A 16,349-nucleotide genomic window follows, 5' to 3' on the forward strand; every position below is an offset into this window, starting at 1 on the left:
TCTCTGAGTAAGTCAGTTGTGAAGCTACAAATATTTCAGGTTTGGTACTTCATTTTGAATGTATATAAATTTATCATTTGGCTTTATTTGAATGTGGACGTGACCTCGTCCCTCTTCGCCTCTCTCTTGTCCGGCAGGTCTGCTCGAGGGCTATGTGGTGGAAAAGGCAGCCCTGGAGGAGGCTGTGCAGCAGAAGGAAGGAGAGGAGCAGCGGCTGGTGGAGGAGCTGGAGGTTTTGAGGGGGCGGCTGGCAGAGCTGAGCGAGGCCCACAGCCTGCTGCTACGCCAGAGAGATGCTTTGTCTGGCAGCATGGATGACAACCAAAAGGGTAGGAGGCCCGAACTTACGATTACAAATGAGAGGCTGCCATTATTATCTAGATGTTTTGTTTGCTCGTAAGTGATTGGTTCAGGGGTCTTGATAGCTGTTTTTCTTAAGGAAGCCTTGATGTCAGCTTCTACAATGCCTGGATGTTGTTCCATACTCCTGCAACCCTGTGCATAAAGAATTCTTTCCTCTTTCTAGTCTTGAGTTCCATTTCATTCTAGTATGCTTTTTACTGTTGAAATCCCATTGGACTCACTAAGTGACTTGGAGACTCTGTGAAAGCAATTAAGTTCTGGGTTTATGGATTGCGATGGGGGAAAATGGGGTCAGTATTTTGATTATACCAAACCCAGGATGTCATTGTATTTGAAAATGCCTTTATTTCATTTCATTCTTATCTTGCTTGGCAAAGAAAACCCAGCATATGCTTTTGCCTCAAAGGTGAATATGGCTAAGTACTTTTATTTTGAGTTTTTCAGAATTGTATATCCTATCGCGTCAGCTTTGCAGGGCTCTGTCTAAGAAGTATTTAATCTAAAAGGATATTTTTTTACCTAGTTGAAATGGTCATTTACAAATGATCTTAACTGATGAGAACAGGGGCTATTTCATACTTTAGTTGAGCTGGTGATGTGCAGCTTACTTAATAGAAATTCACTATGTTCAGCATACCTGTTTTACTGTGATTTTTAGTTTATGCTTGCTTTAAAGGAACCATGACAGAGGAAAAACAGTTATTAGTGGGGAAGTTATTGAAAGGTATTCAATGGCAGAAGTGAGTCACTTTTTTACGATGTCGTTTAGTTTTAATCTTTATACATTTTATTTTTGAGTGTTAATCATTCGGTTCTACAGTAACTTTTCCATTTTCTGTTTCTTTTCCAAATTATGGGGGCACAAATTGTAACCTTTTTAAAAAGCTCTAAACTAGGCAAAATTGCAACAAGAAACTTTAAACCAAATGTCACTTCTGTTGGGTTTAAGTTTAGACTTTGCAGTTGAGAGCATAGATTGCTCCCACTGTTACTGTAGGGAAGCCAATAGTTGTAGGTCTTGAAACAGATGCAGTTTGCGAGAAATTGAGTGAGATGGAGAAAGTGTGGGAAATTATTATTTTGATGTAGAAGGCAAAGTGTCTTAAAGTCCAGAATGTATCCCACTCCTTTCCAGCTACCCAAGATAAATAGTTCAGCTGCATTTTCTCACTCAGCAGGGAGCTCAGCCTTTGACAAGTGTTCACACTACTTCTTCTGTGTACTTGTACATTACGATGACCTCACAGCCTGTTGAAGTGTCTTCCCTTTCAGTGAATGAAATTAACCCTTTGAAAATAAGATGTGCTGGGTTTTGGTCTTGATTTCATAGTAATCCACCTAGAGCTTAATTTTGAACTTTTGAAAGTTTGAACATTTTGGGATCTTACGCATTTAATTCGATAACTAAAATTTACAACTGTGGTAAGGACTGGTGCCAAAGCCAAAATGCTTTCTTAGTTATAGTACAAGAATGCTGTTTTGGATTAGAAAAAAGACTGCAAAGAGGTGTGAAATTTGTGAAGGATATGTCATAGGACAATGTCTACAATTTAGACAATGCATAGGATAGAATTTTCTGAATCATGCTGTGAATTACTTCCCCTATTTGTCACATTCCTTTGTAGGAAGACATTTCCTGTGACACTTGTCAGTCTTTTAAATATATTCTCAAAATCACGAACACATCCACAGCTTTGAGAACGTGTTTTGAAATAGCATGGACAAAAGGCATAGGGATTAACACCTACATTGATTATCCTTTGAAGCAGAAGTAGCTTTTACAGTACATCCTTGTACAATAGGATTGTTCATTGTAATTTGCCTCTGTTCAAGCCTTTTAGTTGCCTTATTCTTGCTATGGTGTCCTTCTATGGATATAACATTTAAGTGACTGTCATTGAATTAAGGTTCTTATTTCATGGCAACACAGGTTAGATCTTTCAGCAGCTTAGTTAGGGGTTCCTGTAAGGTTTGACAAGTGTTATTTAACTGTAACGTGGAGCAATGAAATGACCTTCCATGAGGACTTATCTTAAGACGACGAAAGGTCCATCAGCTGCATGTTGGGAGCAGCAGAGCAGGCACTGGCAAATACCTGCATTTAATTTGACAGGTCTGCTGGAGGAAGCGGAGCGTCTGGCTCGGGAAAAACTGGACCTGCAGCGCCAGGCAGAGAAGGACCGCTCGGGCCTGACTGCTCGGCTCAAGCTCTTGGAGAGCGAGCTGGAGGAACAGATGAGCCACAACCAGGAGCTGGAGGAGAGGCGGCGTGTTCAGACTGAGGACTTGCAGCAGCAGATCCAGGCACTGGAGAAGCAGCTGCGCAACAACCGCCACTTCATTGATGCAAGTAGCACCATTCACTCTTTGACATTACAGATGGAAGGAAATGATCTGTGAAGTTTCTTGTTAGAATTTCTGTGAACTATATTTTGAAAGTGGATGCTTGTTACTTCTGATTTCCAGTAGAAAAGAATTGGCTTGGAAAATTTAGGACACTGTATGGTTGTGTTTGTGTAAATAAGTGAAATGGGTCAGTTTACACTTGACATTGACATTGAAGCATGATGAAATCAAAGACTCAAAAGGTACACTTCGTTTTTAAAGCTTGTTAGATGTAAGAACTTGTCTAATCATTGTTCTGCACTGAAGCTCGTAGCCAGAAGTTGAAACTAGTTTTTGTTTTTTTTAGTGGCTAAAAACCAAAATACATTTTTTCTTTAGGAACAAGCAGTGGAGCGAGAGCATGAAAGGGATGAGTTTCAACAGGAGATTCAGAAACTGGAAGCCCAATTGAGATTCCCTGTGAAATCACATGCTGGAGGGGACAATGGAAGCCAGAAGGTAGTCTTGCTTATCTGAGAAACACCATGCTGATTGTGTTCAGTTTACTCTAAACAGGCTATAAAAAGCACAATACTAACTGATTGCTGTACATAAATTGGCATATTGAGTAGCTATGTGAGCTGCAGTCTCTGAAACGGATTCTTGAGGTCAGGTCCTGTGCTCCAAATTTATTTTACTGATGTAGAATGTGGTCTTAATTTAACAGTTATGGTGATAGATGTGAGAATTAATTTTACACAAGTTTGTTAGAATAAAATACAAACATGTATGTACAAGAAAGTATCAAAGCCCTGTTCAAAGTTAACAAATTGTTCTTCAGGACACCATGTGAGGGATTAGAAAAAAATCTCCCATAAGAATTCAAACAGGTCTTCTGTATAGAATAGGAACTGTACAAAAGTGTAGCTTTTAGGAAGAAAAGTTGGTGTACAGAAAAGTAACGGGTATCTAGGAATTGATTACATGAAAGGAACCTTAAATGCACAAAACATTTTTCTTGAAGAGCAGTATTTATTCCAGTAGCTCTCTAAAAGAAGACCTAGAACACTTCTTAAGTGTTCTAGGGCTTTATTTAAAAATGTTTGTTCCGGGATTAATTTAAGAAAGATATTAGCTCTGATTTAAGTGTCTGACATGAAACTGGGATGTACAGCACAGATAGGGATTGAAACCTATTATTCTCCCTGAAGAAATTTCAATCTTTCCTCTAGAAGAAATCTAGAAGTTACTAGGGGTAATTTCAAGTAGTTTGGAGAGAATACAGTAGACTTGTTTTGTGTGGAAAAAATGTATGCAAATTTGTGCATATGTGGTTGGTGATGGGAAAAAATAAATGAAACATGAAATAATGCAGGGCATTTTACAAATTCAGATCTGGCATGAGACTTGAGCTACTGTACGCTTTGGGAACTAGTTACAGAGCCTATAGCATGCAGAAGCTTTCTTTGTGCAGCATCACCCTCAGAATGGTTTGTAAACCAAAAACAATTACGAAGGGGAAAGGCAAAGCAAGACAAAAGTGTCTAATTCAGAGTTCATAATCTTTGTCACTCAAGTTAAGGGGTTGGGATGACCATAACCAGTTTGGCCTGTATGCATGGCAAGAATGAATCTTCAATTCGTGCAATTGGAGGCGGAAGGCTATTCATGAGAGCTATGCATCTGCTATGTTCCCTGCATTTTAAGTTGTATTAAATCTGTTTTTTTGTCTAATGTACAGTTTTCTATTTGCTGCCTTACAGTTTTCATAATACTTTAAATACACATGTCCTGATACACTAGGGCCCCGACTAGCTCTGTTGGTAGAGCGCGAGACTCATAATCTGAGGGTAGTGGGTTAGTGTCCCACATCTGGCGTGAGGTCCTCCATGTTGGAGGTTGGGCACAAGGCTAACAACCCTGTCCCATCAAAAAAAAAACATGGAAACAGCAACAGGATGTTGCTGCCCCTACATGCTGGAAGGCATAACGGGCAAGCATCCATTAATACAGTTATGATTGATTTTACTTGTTTAATGATAAAACTAGTTCGCTTCTATTGTTTTTGTTCACTCCCCCCCCCCCCCCCCCATCCAAAGATGATACTGATTTGAGATATGGACCTACTTTGAAAACTTTGTTCAAAAGTGAATTTTTGATCATCATGCCATTGTTGTAATGATTTTCTTTTCTTAATGTGTTTATAGATTGAGGACTTGGTTCTCCAGGTATGACAGTTTTAGTGTTGCTTAGTATCTAGTCATTTATTTTTGCATGATGGAATTGTGTATGTGGACTTCTGCATAGCTTGATGAATACTGCTGCTTCTCATACTGCCTTGTGCTTTGAAGATCTTTACAGTAGCAGTCACTGGCTTGGTGTAATTCCTTTCAGTTTAATGGCCGCTTTTGTCTGTTCAATAGACGGTTTAAAAATGGGTTGTCAAGTCAGTGAGCAGGAATGTTGATGTAAAGAAACACTAAGATTTTATAGATTTCTCTCACTTAGTCTTAGAAATAGTGGAATTTTCTGTTCATTCAACACTGTAGTATTTCCAAGATTTTTGTTTTATCAAATCTTTTTTGTGAATGTGTATAGTACTCTAACCTGTTGTACAGTGCCTTAAAAAGGTATCTTGGTGGATCATTGTAGGCTTTTAAAGAAGACTTTATTCAGTAAATGTATTGCTCCTGTTAATTCTATAATGAGGGCAAATCAAAATTTATTGGAAAGTTACCTTTTAATGTGAAATTAAAGGCATGTTTCCTGTAGAGTTCATATTAGTTTTGTACCATAGTACTTTGTAATGCTTCACTTACAATATATTTGCAGGAAAAAGGCTTTTTTGCTACATTACCACAACACTTAAATTCTGATGTTTAACCTTAATTGCCCTTGGTCCTGGCCCTGTGGATATTTTACATATGATTCTGTGCTCAATACATAAGATTGTGTAAAAAATATACTATATATTTAGGTTTAGTAAAATCTTAGTGTGGCTTCTTTGCTTTACTGACTTTCACTAATAACACAATTTCCTGCAAAAGCTGCTTCTTATTTGTAACTGCAGTTAATCTGAATGGCTCCTATAGCGCTTATTATGTTAAATACTCCCTCACTGTAGTATGCTTTTCTAAACTTATTTACTTTTGAATGAATGGGACTACTGAAATGCATGGATGCAAAATGGGAAAGCACAAACAATTGAATGACACACTCCCTGGGTTATGTAAGGGTTCCATTCTGAAAGTCTTTGTGTAACTCATTTTATAGTCGGAAGCTACCTTTTCTTAGCTGTTGTGTAATGATGAACAGAGAATTAACATTGATATGGCAGCTGTCCTCATTTATTTTCCCTAGTGGTGTTGGCCTATGACGAAGGAAAGGACGGGTTGTAAGTTGTGTATTCTAATCATGTAGTAGGTAGAGGGTGTAATGCAGGTGGATGCTGATGATGGTTGCTATTGTTTTCACAGATTAACTTTACTGTTAAAATTTAAACCCATGGTAGGCTTTCAAATTTAAGTCTTGCATGACCCTGGGAGTGGGTGCACTAAATTAACTCGTCTTTAGTCTCTGTAATTGACTGATTAATGCCGTGGTAGAAATCTTTCTTGTAACATTCAGCTACAAAACAGATGGATGTGTCTGAAAATGAGTTTAAAAAAAAAAGTGAAAAACCATCATTATGAAATGTTGATGTTCTTTGCAAAATCTTGTTTGAAATGTTAAAATACGTTCCAAATTCTGTGGCAAAGTGTGAATAAATATTCTAGTTTCTAAGATGCTTGATGTGACTGACATTTTATTGTTGGAAGGTGGAGACACTGCAGACCAACCTGAAAGACAAGATTGAAGATTACAATGTCCTCCTGCTGGCCAAAGAACAGTACCAGCAGGAGGCCACGGAACTCACCGAAGAGAATGATAAAATGGCAGCAAGGATGCGTGAGTTGGAACAGACCGCGCTTAATAATGCTGAAGAAGCTAAGAGAGTAAGCCATCTTGAGCAGGAGCTGCAGAAGATGAAGAAAATCGAGCAGGATCTTCTTCAGGTATAGACAGACAAGGTCCAAGTGTTTGAGGCAGATCTTGTGAGTGCTTGTGATCTGATGCACTTCTTACTTTTTATTCCAGGATAAAGATGCTCTTCAACAGCAGCAATATACAAACCGAATGCAAATCTCAGCTCTGCAGTCTAAACTAGATGAAACTCGCCACAGATTCCCAGAGAGTAACGTGGACCAAGTCTTAAAGGAACAGCTGGAAGCTGGACAGGAGGCTCTGATTGGCAAAGAGAAACAGGTGTGCTATACCCAGTTAATTGGCATGAATGTCACAGGCAAATTAAAATGTAATTAACAAGGTAGACCACTGTTTTGAGTCTTTTTGAAAGCTTTCAGTTTATGTAAGCAAACTGTCCAGGAAATATATCTTTTATATAGCTCTCAAACAGAAGATTGTTGATTTTGCCATTTTGTTTATTGCATAATTTGGATCTGAAAGATTCATATTTCTCAAGTTGCATTGCCATCTAGTGGTCATATAACACAGTTTACAAGTGTTTTTAAGGAAAAGATTTGCCCTAGTCGAGCTGAGTCAGTTTTCTTGGAGTTGGGTCGTTTATGAAGGTTGAAAAACGAATATGGCAAAGATATATATATATATCAAAGCACTTAAATTGCTGATAGTACAGACAACCAAAAGCAGTCTCCCAAAATTTCCCAAATCTCCCAAACTTTATTAATGAATAATAAAATCATTTAAGTGTTTGATGGGTTTTAGGTGAAGGTATATAAAATCATATAACAGAATTTTAACTTTCTGAAACCTTGGAGTAAAAGATCTTTTAACGTGCATTTTTTTTGTCAACTTTTAAGACTTCCTACTTAAGTGGAATGTGGTTTCTGAGTGAAAATATTTTTATTGCCCAGATTGAGGCTCTCAACATTCAGCTGGAGCACATCCAAAGGGATCTGGACACTAAATCAGATGAGGTTCTTCAGTTTAAGATGCAGCTGGAGGTACAGATGAAGCAGAGCTCTGCCTGTGTTGACCAATTGCAGGAAGAAATTATTCAACTGAAGGTAGTGTAAAGCTGATTGTCATTCACATATGTACTGTTTTAATTCAAGATCACAGAGTTCTTAGTATCTCCAAAATAGAAAGCTTTTGGTGAAGAAAACTGAATATATATGGCATTTTCTTTCAAGTTTAGTTGCTTAATGTGTTCATCTTGAAGTCATCTTGAGTGCAATCCATTTTCTTTTTCTGTTTGTATTATGTATCATTAGGAGATGGTGTCCAGTCTCTGCAGACATCAGGGGGAGGACACTGAGGACAGCGCGTCTTCTATGCTGCTGTTCCCTCAGGCTCTGTTGGAGGAGAAGAACCAGGAAATTGACCACCTGAATGAGCAGATTATGAGACTGCAGCAGGACATGGACAACATCAGGGATAACAAGGTAGCAAGAATGGAAGAGCTGTTTTGCCTTTTTCATTACCAGGTGAAATGCAGTTTGAATGCAATTGTCTTTAGAAAATAGGGTCCAGAAGTACCCTGCAAGATTTTGTTCCTTGTAAATTACAAAACATGTTTGAATTAAGTTACAGCAAAGTGCTTTTAAACTAGATTGCTTTATGCTTATTAATAACAGTATATTGTTCTGTAAAGATTTGAGTTCAATTTTCTCTGTCTATTTTTTAGGTGCTCGAAGAGAAGCAAGCTGAAGTCGAAGAGCTGAGGTCTCAGGTTGAACATCTTCGAGTAGATCAGGAGCGAATGCGCCGGAACAAAGAGGAGGAGGTGGAGCAGTTGCATGAGGTAATTGAGAAGCTGCAGGAGGAGCTTGCCCAGCTTGGACCCAACCGCCATGAGGTTAGTGACTCCCAGGACAGCCTGGAGCTCCAGGACTTCTGGCAGCACCCCAGCCAGGAAGACAGTCTAGGCCATGAGTTGGCCAGCCAAAGCCTTCAGTCATCCAAAGCCCATCTGAAGAAGCTGGAAGCTCAACTGGATTTGGCCTCTACAGAGAAAGAGGCCATTCAGCACCTACTCCAGACTCAGGAGGAGACATTTCGGAATCAGGTTGAGAATCTGGGAAAGAGCCTGCAGGATGAGAGGAAGCAACTGGAGACCCTTCAGGAGGAATCTAGTCTGCTTAGAGCACATCTTTCCCAGCGGCAGGCAGAAGTTGACCTATTGGCTGCCCGTGTCCAAGAGCTGGAGGACATCTTGAGACAGCGGGAGGCCCAGTTGGTAGAGACTGAGCTGCAGGTAAAGACTTCTGAAGAGCAAAGAGATGCAGCACTTGCTAATTTGGGGCACCTGCCAGGGAAAGTAATGGAACTTGAGAAGGAGCTGCAGTTGAAGAAGTCTGAGACTGAGGAGCTTCTTAAGCTGCTAAGAGAAAAACCTGCAGTGGATTTGGAGCTACTGAAATTGCAGGACCAAGAGTTGAAGAACAGGGAAGATGCCGAGGTAAAAAAATTAGAAACCAAGGTTCAGGGTGGCTTGGCAGAAATTCTTCATCTGGCAACTGTGAAAACTGAACTATACACTGAGTGTCAGGCTCTCCGACAAAGAGAGGGCCATCTTCAGGAGGAGATCGAAAGACTGAAGAATGAAGTTACCTTTAAAAACACTCAGATTCAGGAGCTGAACCTTCAGCTAGAGGAGAAGATAGCAAGGAACTTGGAGGAACAGAAAGAAGTGCTGGTAAGTGCTTGCAGTGCAATTCAGACTTTTATAATTGGGTTTAAATAGTATTTTCTGTTTCTGAAGTCAGTGGTGACATCAAAGCCTAAAAGGAAAATACTTCACCTTAGTTTGCATTACAGTGTAAAACATAGGAACTTTTTTTAAAAGTGGAACTGTAAAGTCTCACCTGATGTTCTGCAGAAACAGTCTTATTGCCTGGCAGATGCTGGTTCAAATTGTTTCTAAGCTATTGACCATTTTGTAGCAATGGCTATCCTTATTATACAGCTGATTAATGCAGCTAACTGGCCGTGGTATAGTGGATTGCAGGGGTAGTCCCTAGTTGTCCAAGAAGAAACTATATAAACAATATATTTTTGGGTACAGATGTTCAAATCATGTTGACACAAAAAAAGAACATAGGTACATCCATTTCAATTTTGTAATTATCCTGCTTGGTTTTTATTACTCTGGAGAGTAAGAAATTGCTCTCTTGTTCCACTACTAAAAACAAAAGCTGCCATCTGAAAAACTTATGTTTTTTTCCAAATATTTCAGGGATAAAGTTTTGGTGGGCAGTTTGCCAGTGGTTTTGCCTGTTTAGCATTAGGTTGTTTACATCATTGTTCATCTTATTTTTCAGCATTTTTAATCTGCATTATATGCTATTTAGATTCAGATAGTTACAAAATGGAAGAGGAAGAAACTGAATAATGTTGTATTCTTAGAACTACACTGTACTAAGGCCCTAAGGCTGTGTGGAAAAAGTGTGTATACCCTCATTTAAAGACATATTGGATTAATTTAGCTGTTAGTGAGCTGGCTGCTTTTACATCTGATCTTGAGCTGGCCACTAGCAGGAAAAGGAAGTGTGCGCACGGGGAAAGAGGAAGAGCTAATGCTTGGAAGGGAGTACATCTGTACGGTTTTATGGTATTTACAACTGCTTTTTTTTTTTAAGGAGGTTTATCTACTACTTTGGTTTTTAATCTATCTCAAACTGTTTATATGGGTTAAACAAGTAATTCTATACATTCTTTTAAAGGTGCTTGACCTAGTTTTGAAATTAAACAGTGGAAACTTGTGATATTCCTCCTGCTTAAAAGCTGCCTTGGTTCTTTCTTTAACAAAGCATGAGCTTGTATCAGACAGTATATGCGAACATGGACAGTGACAGGAATGTTGTGCTTGTCACTCAGTTAAAAATTCTCAGTCTTGAGGTTTACTAGATGAGTAAATGTTTTAATTTTCTTCATCAGAGGGGAGCGGAGGAGACATTGGGAAAAGCTGAGTGTGCCCTTAGAGAGAAGGAGGAGCAGCTGGCTGAGCTGAAGGTGGAGCACGAGGCTCTAAGGGCAGAGCTAGCAGCTGTGAAGGAGGGGCTGAGTTCCAGTACAGAGAGAGCAGAAAAACTGCTGGAGGAGGGGCAGGTACTGTGATAGTATGGTACTGTGCATTGTTTTGTATATGCCATGCTCCTTTAATGTGATTCGTATTTACTTCTGAAAACCACTTGAGGTTAGTGTGAAAGTACTGTCTTTTGTATTTGAACTGGTCGGTTTGTTTAGCTTCTCGTCTGGCCCAGGTAATATAAAAAGCATCATATGATCCTGTTACATGTGATGGCCTCAATGGCTGTGGAATACTGCTAGCTTAGTTTTCCAATAGTAATCGGAGCTTACATTAAGGTTAATAGTTTTGCAGCTTTTTCATGACCTTTTGTTTCATACTTTACTGTAGACCATTTTAAATTTACATTTGGTTATTTACTTGATTTCATGTTCTCTTTCTTAGTCAGCTGTCAGATGTAAGTTGATAATTTTAGGATTCTTATACAATTATAAAACTAATATTTTTCTTTATATCAAGCCTTTTCTGATGGCCTCTATTTGTCTTATTAGACAAAAGACAAAGCTCTGGTTGACTTGAAGATCCACAACCAGAAGCTTAAATCGGAGCTAGAAGGCCTGCAGGCAGACCTGGTAATGCAGGAAGAGGAGCTGGCCTACCAGCAAAGGGAACTGGAGCAGATGAGAGAGCGATACAGCTTCCGGGCTCCTTCAGTTGTCAGAGATGCAGATGTGAAGCCCTGTGGTCCAGATGAGAAGTCTCCAGAGAAGTACAGAGGGTACCTCTTCAGCCTGTCGGGGGAGAGCTCCCCGTGTTCACCAGAGGTTCTGCGGAAGTATGATGCTAGTATGGAGCGTGGTCCTAACTTCCAGTCGTCTAACCTCCTGGAGCTCAGCACTCTCCACAGCACAGGCCTGGACCTCTTGCACAGCAAGGCTTCCACTCTGGAGAGGAACTGCTCCCAGCCTCCAGACCACATCCCCACTGACTCCGAGCATCCTAGCACCCACTCCCTGGGCTCCCATTTGGATTCTGAGGGGAACTTCTCCCTCCTGCACTCCGTTGATATGGAGAAGGTTTGTCATTTGCATGCGTTACATAAATTTTAATCTGGTGTTTTTTTGTTTGGCTTTTCTTTAATGGTTGAAATATAAAAATCTTTATGCCATTTGTCCCAACTGAGATCTTGAACTTTGTTAAAAAAACGTTTTTGTGGTTTTGTAGAAACAGTAAACTTAAAGATTGAAATCTTTTTCTCTGCATTTCCAAATTATAAGGGAATTTCTCTTTGCTATAGGTGAAATAACACCCGTTTAAGTTCCAACATTTGTGCTCTTTTATCATTAAAATTACATGAATAGTAATTATTTAAATGAAAATACTTCCTTACATTTAGGCAAAGGATCTTGACAACCTTGAATTTCAGTCTCCTTCCCCTGAGTGTACTGCTTCTACAGTTTCTGTTCATGAGTGGGTCAGTGATGGATATGGAAGCAGTAAGTAACAGTTGTCATTACACTTTCGATGTGTTTATGTATTTTGCTGTGAGATGAATGTTAAAATATTTTGTAGTGTGTGCAGCTTAATTCTTGATTCTGTTAAACTATGAACTGGTTCTTCACTTAGTATATTCCGTATTTTTACAGTGTATAGAAATACCATCTGGAACATGGAGTGAGCTCAAGAAGTAATTTAATATACACAGAATAATATGTGATAATTTAGCTATTAAGCAATAGCATACTGTCTGCAATAGTGGTGAGATTGAGTTGCTATAGAGCTCTCAGCATTTTAACACACCATTCTGACCAAAGACTGGCAGTACACAAACAGGCTGTACAATTTCATCAGTACTGCTGTTTAGACCAAGAAACAATCTCCTGTCCCTCGTACTAAATACATAATTGATAAGTAAGCAATGTAAAAATACTTGACCCTTATTTAAAATAGAGCTAGTAAAATGGCTGTGAATTTCATACATGTAGGTGCTATCCATTGTTCATTTGCCTTTGATCTCAGATTCATTAGGGTGCAATACATTTCCAGATGGAAGTTCAGAAGTAGGGGCTCGACTGAAGTTGGAGCTGGAGACAACAGAACGCCTTGATGCCAATTTTGTGGAGTACCTCCGTCAGCGTGGCATGACCCTACCAGATGACAACAGCATGGCACAGAGTGCAGTCAAACCAGAGGAAGATATTTCTCCTGAGCTGCAGGTACAGAGCAGCATGGCTTGACATAATTTCTGTTTTCATAAAGATGTTAGTGGCAGAAACCTTAGTGAACTTTGTCATATTTTGTAGCAGTTTCAGTGCATTAATTGGGTGTTCTCTTCCACATAATTAGGGTGCATTACAGCCAGAACAGTAGCTGAAGCTAATTTTCCTTTTAGTCAATTTAATCTTAAGGTGCTAGTTATAAGCCTGTTTTAAGAGTGTGAACCACTAGGCCGGATTGTTTTGCTTGAGCGTTCTAAAAGCCGTCCAGCTAGCTTCAGATTCTGAAGTTCAGATGTGTGCTATGGAGAGGAGTGCTTGAAGGAAACCAAGTGAGTTTTAAGGGGTGTGAGTTTATCCAAAGCACTAGTCAATATAGTGTTTAGAATATTGACAGTTCAGCTGTTGTAAATGACCAGTTTTTTAAAGGGGGAGAACTAAGTACAGCAGTAGAGAATTAGGAGTGGTTTGGAGATTTCAGATTTCCAAAAACAATTGTGCTGAAGATAGATTGATACAGACATCAAATATAGCTTTGTGATCAGAAATGTGTAGGTCAATGTTGTGGCAAAATTTAGAGGCATTCTGGCCAAAAGCACAAACAAGATCAAGGGTGTGACCATAGACATGGGTGGGAAATCTATCCAATTGAGACAGATCAAAGCATTCCAGGGTGGATATAAAAACTGAAACTGTTTAAGGAGTCAACATGAATGTAAAAATCACCAAGCATAAAGACTGGACAAGTCATAGTCCTTAATGTTGTCAGCAGTTCAGATACAAAGACAGGGCAGGATGTGTGAGGACATTAGTAGAATTAACAATGGAGTACATAGTTCTCTTGTGGAAAAAGCTTTAGACTGGAAGATGAAAATCTCAATTTTTTTGTTGTGTATTCTACTAGGGTTTGTTGAAGAAGGTGTATGATGAGGCTTGCCGGGTGCTTTTGCTTTCCGAACGGTCTGTCCCCGTCTCGGTTATGCCCACTGAGCTTCCAACTGGTGTTATGCCTGAGAGCTGGCACAGAGAGAAGGTAGCTCTGCAAGAAGTCATCCAATCACTCAAAGATCTCCTTTCCAAACTGGTTGATAAAGAAAAGGTCAGTATGGTTTGAATACACTGCAACTCATTTCTCCTCTTAAACTGAATCACAGCACAATTTTTTTTAAACTTTTTAGGAAATTAGATGTTAGTGTAGCAAAATTAACTTGCACATTTTTACTGTTAAATTATTCCTGTGCAAAACTAGATGCAAGATCTGGAAACTATAGAATTCTTAACCAAGATTTTGAGAAACTGCAAAATAGTGCAAAAGTTTAAAAATGTAGTTTGCCATGATTTTTTGCCATTAGTTTCCTTAGGTTTAGGGAATTAAAAATTAAAGACTAAAATCTCAGTGAATCGTCCATTGACGTTTGCTTGTCAAGTTTTATGATTTTTAGCAGTTCAGTAAGAGCTCAGGTTCATAACTCTTGTCCCACTGTGCAAGCAGGAGTGTAATGATGGAGCAGACTGGCGGGGGGAGCTGCTACAGGCTGTGCACAGTGTGTTTGACAGAGAGAGGGACTGGCTCCGATCTGAGCTCCACTCCATCAGCTCACGGGGCCCTGCAGACATTAGCCCCCTCTTAGACAGACTGGAGCGACTCCTAAAAGAACAGGTAATGGCACCAGCTCTTCATGTCAAATGTGGTCTCTGCTTTTGAATGAGCTGTGGGCAGTTCAGGTAGACAATCAGTGTCCAGTTGTTATAAATTAAGTTTAGGAGATGTTCATCTGTATTTATATAAGTTATGGGCCGATCAAGAAACCTTTTAATGATGAGCTAAGGTGTTTTTGCAGTGAAGTCATCTCACATACTGAATATAAAAATTACTAATGTTATGTAAAACAATCCAGTTAGTCAGTTCAGTAAACTCGCTGTAATTTCTCTAGGTTAATTGGATTGACCCAAGTTATGTTTTTGAACAATTTACGCCTTTTCCTGTATATCACCTGCCATCCCCTTAATTGTGTTGCACTGGCTTCGCTTGGGGTTGTGTATTGTGGCTGTTTAGATCCTCAAAAAAACTTTACCACCTTCGATTTGTGTTCAGGACGAGCAGCGGAAAGTGTCTCTGGAGCGACTTCTTACGGCAGACCGCAGCAGCCTACTAGCCGAAGTGCAGGCCCTGCAGGCTCAGCTTCGCATCTCCAGCCTACAGAGCCAGGAGCAGCTGCAGCAGCTGCAGAGCACTCTGAGTTCTGTCGAGGAGCAGGGCAACCAGCGCCAGCACCAGCTGCGACGTCAGGGTGAGTCTGTTCTGTTCATGTGTGCTTACCTCTTCACATTGTATATGAGTACAGGTGGTTATAATTCACACTTGAGTCTGATGAACTGAGGAGCTTCACAAATATTCAACTTGTGTACCAGAATGTTCAGCTGCTTTTAGGTCCTATTATGTTCTCTCGCATTGCGATGATGTGATGCTTTGTGTTATCTTCTCAATCATGTAACAATGTTTTTTTTAATGTACAGACTACACTAGCACGGTTCTCAATGTAGTATTACACTGGATGTTAAATTCAATGTGAATGTAGTAAATAAGGTTAATGTGCAGTGGACATTGGCCATGCTCTGTTTGCCACCAAGATCACTACATACAGTATAGTAGTTACTTGCTGCTGAAATAGAAAATAAAGCTAAGGATGGTTTAAAGCATTCAGAGGTATAAAAATGCATGGCACAGGAGTGGGATAATGGTACCATGAAGAAATGGTACAATTGATGATATTGTGGATTGAAGATCTCGTATTCGTTTAGCCCTCTTTCAGTATTTAGCCATAAGCTTTTACAATAACTACAGAAGGAGCTAGGACAGGAAAGACCATTCAAGAATACGCATGAATGGTTTCATGGTTTTCAGAAAAATTAAATTTTTATTAAATTTATTAAATTAAATATAATTATGATAGTAACAATTTTTCTCATACTGCAACAGGTTATCAAGCAAACAGCTTACAATCATCTAAGGTACCTTAAGGTTAAATAAGTATCATTTCTATTATATTAAGAAAATTTTAAGGAGATGGTATACATCTCTACCTATTCTTATACAAGAAAATGGTTTTGCAGTCTTTGACCCTCAGTATTTACAAGTTTTCTTGTGGGGCAAATTCTCCACTATGCATTGCTTTAAGTTGCTACTTTTCAGTCCCTTATCCTGACATCCATTGGGAACTGCCTGGTTACTCTCCACTACTTTCTACACCAGTAGATGGCAATTTTTTGTTTCAACTCTGAAAGTTTAGGGTAAGAGTGTTCCAAAGTGAGATGTTCCTTAGTAGTATGTGTGTGTGTGTATATATATATATGATTAAAAACATAACACAAAAATTGAATAAACTATTTTATAG

The 16,349-nt window shown here is 39.3% G+C and overlaps 1 protein-coding gene across 1 annotated transcript in view; it reads left to right on the forward strand.

Annotated features, from left to right (window-relative positions):
• pcnt (pericentrin) overlaps positions 1 to 16,349 on the forward strand; it is a 73,518-nt gene that overhangs the window by 40,722 nt on the left and 16,447 nt on the right. Inside the window, exons 28-43 of the mRNA XM_088607322.1 lie at positions 138 to 329; positions 2,477 to 2,709; positions 3,088 to 3,207; positions 4,896 to 4,916; positions 6,507 to 6,743; positions 6,826 to 6,993; positions 7,623 to 7,775; positions 7,983 to 8,153; positions 8,396 to 9,406; positions 10,648 to 10,818; positions 11,290 to 11,814; positions 12,135 to 12,234; positions 12,758 to 12,954; positions 13,859 to 14,053; positions 14,447 to 14,614; positions 15,050 to 15,245. Coding sequence (XP_088463448.1) covers positions 138 to 329; positions 2,477 to 2,709; positions 3,088 to 3,207; positions 4,896 to 4,916; positions 6,507 to 6,743; positions 6,826 to 6,993; positions 7,623 to 7,775; positions 7,983 to 8,153; positions 8,396 to 9,406; positions 10,648 to 10,818; positions 11,290 to 11,814; positions 12,135 to 12,234; positions 12,758 to 12,954; positions 13,859 to 14,053; positions 14,447 to 14,614; positions 15,050 to 15,245 — 3,858 coding nt within the window. The remainder of the gene's footprint in view (positions 1 to 137; positions 330 to 2,476; positions 2,710 to 3,087; positions 3,208 to 4,895; positions 4,917 to 6,506; positions 6,744 to 6,825; positions 6,994 to 7,622; positions 7,776 to 7,982; positions 8,154 to 8,395; positions 9,407 to 10,647; positions 10,819 to 11,289; positions 11,815 to 12,134; positions 12,235 to 12,757; positions 12,955 to 13,858; positions 14,054 to 14,446; positions 14,615 to 15,049; positions 15,246 to 16,349) is intronic.

The sequence above is a fragment of the Lepisosteus platostomus genome, chromosome 14 (genome assembly GCF_059453375.1).
Source record: "Lepisosteus platostomus isolate fLepPlt1 chromosome 14, fLepPlt1.hap1, whole genome shotgun sequence".
NCBI classification, from domain to species: Eukaryota; Metazoa; Chordata; class Actinopteri; order Semionotiformes; family Lepisosteidae; genus Lepisosteus; species Lepisosteus platostomus.